The sequence below is a fragment of the Malus sylvestris genome, chromosome 4 (genome assembly GCF_916048215.2).
Source record: "Malus sylvestris chromosome 4, drMalSylv7.2, whole genome shotgun sequence".
NCBI lineage: Eukaryota > Viridiplantae > Streptophyta > Magnoliopsida > Rosales > Rosaceae > Malus > Malus sylvestris.
The window spans coordinates 16,058,572-16,065,587 of NC_062263.1; the positions used below are offsets into that span (position 1 = coordinate 16,058,572).

Here is a 7,016-nt window from a genome sequence, read left to right on the forward strand (position 1 = left end):
AAAGTAAAAGAGCAAGAACTACCGCTCATCCTAAGTCATCAGCCCCATCTGCTCCAGTTCCTGAGGCAGGCAGAAAGAAGTAACAATCCTCAAGTGAGTTTCTGTTTTTCTTCATCAAACTGTTACCTTTCTCCTTTATCTAATTGTCTCCTTTACCGGCGAACATGACCCCTAGCATCTAAAAGACCAATCCTTGCTTCTAAAGAGGAACCACTGAGAGCTGCAATGCTCAAAAAGGCCGAAGAACTGCAAAATACTGCCCTTAGAGAACTTGAGGTATGATTTATATATTTTTCTTTAGGCCTCTTCTTGCTCTCATATAACTCCAAATCTGATTATTTGACTCAGGCCGCAAGAAAGGAAAAGCTCTCTCCGCCCGAAGCCTCTCCACAATTTGCCCGAGAGACAAGCCTATCTCCTTCCCAGGTCGACCCTTCAAATGTGCTTTCTCTTCTCTTCTAATTCTTGGATAACTTTCCAATTTCTGGACCTAATGTCTGAATATTTTTAGGCTGGAGCATCTGCTTCCTTGCCTTGTTATGGCCTTCCTCTGAGGTCTATGACTTCTTCTACTGCTCTGGACGCAACCCCTTCTTCTCAATTCGATCCATCTACAGGAGTTATGTTGCACTTCGTGGATGAGGACAGTAACTTGGTGAGTTACATATTCCATATTGAACTTCTGTACATTGCTTTCCAACTAACTTTTACTCACGTTCGCTACAGCCTTCTCCGGTATATGAGCCACCTCCTACAATAGTGGTTTCAGATAATGAACCCATAGTCCCTGAGATCCCTATAGCCCCAGAGGTAGCAATTTCGCGGGTATTCGCTTGCCCGACAGTTGATAAACCTCTTTCTCCTCCTCAAGACCAAACTCAGGTATGGGAGTATTTTCTTTTTGTTCTTTCTCTTATGCTCTATTTACTGACAATTACTGCTATCTCTGGGTACCTCTAGGGCACTGGTACAGGTTCAGGTGCAGCTCATCACTCTCCTGCTGGTGGTGAGGAATTTTCCCTCCAACCAGGAATTAGTCCTCTTCCTGGTGAAACCCCGGGGCTGAGTCAGGTACATTTCATCTCTCCAAATCCTCTTTTGCCTCAAACTGTATTTAAATTGCCTTGACCTGGTCTTTTGGCTTTCTGCAGCAAGCTCCAAGAGAAACTTCCCCTCCCCATTTGGTCCGTAAATCAAAGCGCTCCCATCCTCACTCATCCTCTGGAGGTACTGTGATTCCTCCTTCTGGAATTGAGCAGATCGAGCAGGCAGAAATTGCCCCCTCAATGGGCATTCCTCCATTAGAGAAAGCTGCAGTGCAGGATCCTCCTCCTTCCGCATCTCCAAACCCTGCTAAGATGCCCAGACTTTTTGAAGCACTTGGACGGCTTGAGACACGGTTGAAATCTTCAAAACATTCTTCAGCCACCCCCATTTCTTCAGGGCAACAACGAGTCCTTCAGGAATGGGCAAAGAAGGATTTCACCGCTTCATTCAGCCTCAAGGCTCTTTGTGATTTTGAAAAGATCATAACTGAGTCTTTCAAAGCCGGTCGGCTATCAAAACCTCAACATGATTCTTTTCTATCTTTCTTTGAGAACCTGAAAGCCCTTAGGGAACAATACCAGAGAGCGGATAGACAGGCTAATCGGGCAAAATGCTTCATGGAGAAAGAATCAAGCACCTCTGCCCAAGTTGATCGGTTGATGGAAGAAAGCTTGCAGACAAAAGAAAGGGTCAGAGTTGTTACTTCTAAAATCCAACAGCTGGAGGAGCAATTGGTTGCTCTTAAAACAGAACAAGCAACTCTTCTAGATACCCTTGAAAATCAAATTGAGGGAGTGGAGAAGTCAAATTCGGAGCTAGAGCGTGCCCGGTCTCAACTTGTAAATAACCATACTGTTTTGGCCGAACCCAGTAGGATATTTTCCATTATGAAAACATATCATTCTCGAATAATCACCCTATGTGAAGATGTAAATTTTTTAGAATAGGATGATTTGTAACTCTTTTCTTATTGGAATGAATATGTAATTTGCTTCCTGCTCTGCTCTTTGGTACTGTTTTGAATTGACTTTGGGCAGCTCTTTGCCCCCCTTATTTACTTTCTTCTTCTTCCCCTGGTAACACCGATCTTAGGACTTGATCTTGGTCCCTTGATCCCCTTCATGGCACTTTATTCATGCAGAGGTGTTGGGACAACCTGGGCCCTTTCCTTTCCCTGCAGTACCAACTGGTGACCCTGGCTCTTGTAAAATGAGGTTGATCATATTGATAGGTGCCTCAGGGAAAGGGTTAATATCTACCATCATACTGGCTTGGGGCGAGTCGAGTAACAGATTCCCCTTCACTATAAGATCTTGTATCCAATCTTTAAACTGGACACAATTAACTATGGAATGGTTGAAGGTATAGTGCACATTACAATACTTTTTCCCCCTGAGTTCTTCCGGCTTGGGCATTTTTTTGGCATTGTCGGGCAAGATTACTCTTACCCGTACCAGTTCTTCGTAGATCTCAGGTGCCTTGGATAGATCGAATGAATAACTCTGGTACTTGGGTGGTTTTATGGGGACAAAACCACCATCGTTCATTACAACCTTCTGATCCTTGACAGGTTGGACTAGCCCATTTACCGTCAATGGCTTGAAAGGTGTGGTCATCTCAGCGGCACACACGTCCATGTCCTCTTCATCACGGCCACCCTCATGCTCTGGCCTGGTTTCTCCCACTTCCACACGATGAATTGCAGCCTTATTTTTTGTAGAAATAAGGAACTTTGGAAGTGTGCTTCACTTGTTGCTCTTCTTGCAACAGCCTCTCATACTTCGTGGCAGCAATTACCAATTCTTGCAGCTCATTAAACTGTGCATCATAAAATCTTTTCCTCAAAGGTAATTTCAAAGCCTTTTGAGCAATCGATACGAGCTGCGCTTGGTTGACGGGAAATTGGCATCTCATCCTTGTTCTCCTGAACCTCATCATGAAGTCCTCAGTAGACTCATGATCGTATTGTTTGACTTCAACAAGGTCATTGATAGTCAATTCTGGTTCTATTCTGTAGAACTGTTCATGGAAAGCCATCTCCATTTGCCCCCAGTTGGCAATAGAGTTAGGGGGCAATAGAGAGTACCACTGAGATGCTAACCCTGCCAATGAATTCCCAAACAACCTCAATTTGTAATTTGGGTTGTCCTCATATGCCACACAATGATTGGAGAATTTGAAAATATGGTCCCTGGAGGACACGCTGCTGTCTTCACCCGTGAATGTTGGGAATGTGGGCATCTTGAAGTTGAGAGGAAATGGATTTAGCTTGTCAATATATTCAGGATAAGGTTTTTGGTAGGTGATCCTGAACACTGGGCGAGCTCGCGGTTGAGCATTTTGAGCAACCGTCATTCTCAACTCAGCTAATTCCTCCCTCAGCTGTTGAGTAGCTAGAATATCATTATGCCCGAGGAGAGCAGATTCGATTTTTGGGCTCCGGTCGTTGCCCGCACTTGCTTCCCTCCTTGGTTCGGGCTTCCTCCAACTAGTTCCTCCACCTTTATTCACCAACGGGGGTGGCCTATAAAGTGAGGGTTTATCTGAAGTAGTGGAGCCCTCATTTCCGCTAGTCTCTCCCATCATAGTTGGCATTCCGTACCTCGTTCTCTCTTGCTCACTTGGCTTCCTATTATTGAATGATAATAATGGGAAGCTGGGAAGCTCCTTCTCCAGAACTGGCTCCATCACCGGTTGACTCCCTTCAGGAACTACCTTTTTCTTTCCCCTATCTTTTTCTTCTTCTAATAGTGGGAATAAGGGAATGATTGGTTCATTTCTCGTAACAACTTGGCTCATCCCACTTCCCTGAGCCCCTTTTGGAGTAGAGAACTCCAAATCAAGTCTTCTCTGTAGATTCCCTGTTAGTGTACAGAGCCTACTCACTTCTCCCTTGGTTTCCAAGGAGATTTTCTCCATGCTTTTTAGCACTTGGATCATCGTAGCCTGTAGTTCTTCATTAGTTCCCTTTCCTTCCGATCTCTTAGATGCGGTTGGGCTTTCTGGGACCACCTGTCCTGATGGGGAGGAAGGGTTTTCTGATTGATCTGCCATTTGTAGAAGACCTTCCTTTGGATTCTTTTTGCCAAGTTGATGGCTTTTCTTTTTGGACATGCAAGATTAAGAAGTTTGAAATCCCACCGGGCGTGCCAAAACTATGTTCACGTCAGGAATTTCCGTCGGGGATGTTTCCTGGCCGACGAGCACACAGCTCCCCTGGAGGTTGGCGCCGGTTGAGGGCTGCTATCGGGCTTCTGCTTCGCTGTCGGGCGTTGTCGGGCAAGTCTAGTCGGGCAAGTCTCGTCGGGCAAGACTCTTCGGGATAGGCTCGTCGGGCAAAGCTGAAAGAGAAGGACAGCGTTAACTTTTGAGAGGTGCCTTTGTGGGGCCTTAGGTGTAGGTCTTGAGGCTCACAATCAAGGTTAACATTTAGGTGCTCAGGCGTGCCACTGCCATCTTTAGCATGGCAAATGTAAAATGGATGTCGCGTTTTAGTTGCATATATGTATGTATCCAAGAAACCGTGTTAGTTATAACAGGTGCCTTTGTGGGGCCTTAGGTGTAGGCCTTGAGGTTTCCCATCAATAACTAAACCGGTGCTCGAACACATCATGTTTGTTCTCGTGATTGCCGGAGTTTTCTAACTATTATACTTCTTATTACCTGAGTCCAAGAAGTAGAATGAACCCAAATAGGTGCCTTTGTGGGGCCTTAGGTGTAGGCCTTGAGGCTTCCCATCAGAGTTCATTCTTATACTTAGACTCTTTAGATCGCAGAACGGAATGAATCCAAATGCATGCCTTTGTGGGGCCTTAGGTGTAGGCCTTGAGGCTTTCCATCAGAATCCATTTCATGCTCAAGCGTTCTATGGTAATCGTAATATAATAAAAAGAAAACTAGAGGGTAGGTCGATTACTTGCGCCCCAAGTAACTTCGGACTTCTCGTTTATCAAGGACTGTCGTGGATGGGTTAAGTCCACATAAGGTTCTTTTTTATTCCTTGAGGCCAAGGACTTTTAACTGATCAGATTTACATGCCCGAGGGCTTAGGACTTGGATCTGGTTTGAACACTGAAGATATATTCAAATCGGATTCAAGTACTGAGAAAGCCTTTTAATAGTCATATTGCTAGAAATAACTTGCATATAACTGGAAGTATACAACATATTGACAAGACAAAAACAAAGCAAAGAAGGTCGGGCAAGGTTAAACCTTATCGGGTAAGGTTGCTCGTCTTGCAGGTTCCTATCTTTGTAGTTTTGTCAAAGGTCTGAAAGCCCAGAGGGATAGAGAGAGAGAGATTACAAAAAATGAATCGATACTACAGCAAGGTTGAACAAGGTAGCAGAGCTATTACAAAGGGTTGAAGAGAGGGTTATCCCGAGAGGGATGAAGGCTTGTCCCGAAAGGGATGAAGGCTGACTACAGCTTTGTTTTGAAGGCAAATCTGGCTTTGAGCAGAGTTTGTGCTTGCATTTGTTTGTTTGATTGAGTGTCCTTATTCCTGATTTTTCTTTCTTCTTATATAGACAACTCGGCTTGGTCTTCTGTAGCACCAGCCTTGCCCGAATGTGGTGTGAAGACGATGACTCATCAACTATTTTACATATGATGCCACCGTAAAGTGCTTTATGGGCTGTGTAGCTGATCAGTCCACACCACTTGGCCTTTGGGTAGGTAAGCAAGTGGTCTTCAAGAGCTGCACTAAGTCAGAAAAGACCCTTTCTGCCTTCTGGGTTTTGACTGGGTTCTGGCTATCTTTCCCTTTGGGCCTCCTTTCGGGCGAGCTCTTTCCTTGAGTCCAAAGTTCAAGTTTTGATCCAAACAAATGTAATGGGCTAATAGTATACGTTTACTTATTTGAAATAAGAGAAGTCAAGAAAAAGAAAGGGCTAGGAATCTTGTTTTGCATAATGTGAAATAGTTGTGGTTATGCGCTATCCACCTATTATCTCATATTACGAAAATGAGATCACTTTTTGGAAGATCTTTGTTTAATGTATTGAAATAAGTTAAATATAAATTTGAAACTACGCAATTTGGATTCAAAAACAATATTGAAATACAAATACAAGTAGATGGTGATATGTGAAAAAAGTTGAGGTTCCAACATAAAAACAATTGATAATATGGGGAGTGGCCCAACTTACTTGTCAGTCCATGAAAGGCCCCTTCTCCCATCAACGTGAGATTTATTCTTAATACCGTCCCCTCAAGTGTGGTGAATTTTCAAGCTAAATATGTGAACAATACAAACAGGGTGACGTGGAGCATGTGGGACAATCTGCTCTGATACCATAAAAAAGTTGATGTTCCACCATAAAACCAATCACTAAGAGTAGCTAACTTACTTATGAGTTCATGCAAGATCCCTCCTCCCATCAATGTGGAATTCATTCTCAATAATATAAACTTAATTTAATTTTAAACCAAAATATATGACCTTGGGCGTGTGCTTTTTATTGTTCAACCTTCAAATTCTTTGTTCAATTAGTCGTCGTTTAAAGTTTCAAATTTCAACTAATTAAATAGACAACATCTAGACATTAATAACAATAAGACTTGAAATTAGTTTTTCGTATGACTTTGTAGGCCTCATGAGACCCTTATGCCATAGCTTGCTTGATGAAAAGTGAAAGAGAAACATCGTTTTGTTTGTTTTAATTAAGCAGCCATTGTTTCACCTGATGAATTGTTTGAAACCTTTGAATTCTTCAATTCTATATTACTGAACTGAATAGACAAACGACTTACGCTGCAGCAGCCGGCATGAGAATTGTCTTATTATATATGAAAATAAGTTAAAAAGTGCAAACATGAGATATGCCAAAAACAAGTTACACGCACAAGCCAGGTAGCTTATTTTTCAGTATAAGGTGTATTAATTATGTGAGAAGCCAAAAAATAAATAAAAAAGGGTAAATTACATTTTGCACCTTTAAGTTTGGGTGCAATTACAACCTCATAC

At 42.9% G+C, this 7,016-nt stretch overlaps 1 protein-coding gene across 3 annotated transcripts; it reads left to right on the forward strand.

Annotated features, from left to right (window-relative positions):
- The first annotated feature begins 213 nt into the window (after positions 1–213).
- Positions 214–2,045, forward strand: LOC126617813 (uncharacterized). Of its 3 annotated transcripts, XM_050285870.1 has the most exons (6): positions 214–276; positions 349–441; positions 512–655; positions 727–882; positions 961–1,071; positions 1,152–2,045. In XM_050285870.1, the coding sequence occupies exons 1-6, from the start codon at positions 226–228 to the stop codon at positions 1,992–1,994; spliced, it is 1,398 nt and encodes a 465-aa protein (XP_050141827.1). In that variant the 5' UTR covers positions 214–225; the 3' UTR covers positions 1,995–2,045. The 3 variants fall into 3 exon arrangements, with proteins under 3 accessions (XP_050141827.1, XP_050141829.1, XP_050141828.1); XM_050285872.1 differs by having other exon boundaries at positions 215–441; positions 618–655; XM_050285871.1 differs by having other exon boundaries at positions 215–426.
- The last annotated feature ends 4,971 nt before the right edge of the window (positions 2,046–7,016 follow it).

What these genes read in the sequence shown, in the direction of transcription:
- LOC126617813 (XM_050285870.1), top strand. Translation starts at nt 226, where the DNA reads ATGCTCAAAAAGGCCGAAGAACTGCAAAATACTGCCCTTAGAGAACTT. An exon ending in CTGCCCTTAGAGAACTTGAG is followed by an intron (nt 277 to 348) that starts GTATGATTTATA and finishes TATTTGACTCAG; the next exon opens with GCCGCAAGAAAGGAAAAGCT. An exon ending in CCCAGGTCGACCCTTCAAAT is followed by an intron (nt 442 to 511) that starts GTGCTTTCTCTT and finishes GAATATTTTTAG; the next exon opens with GCTGGAGCATCTGCTTCCTT.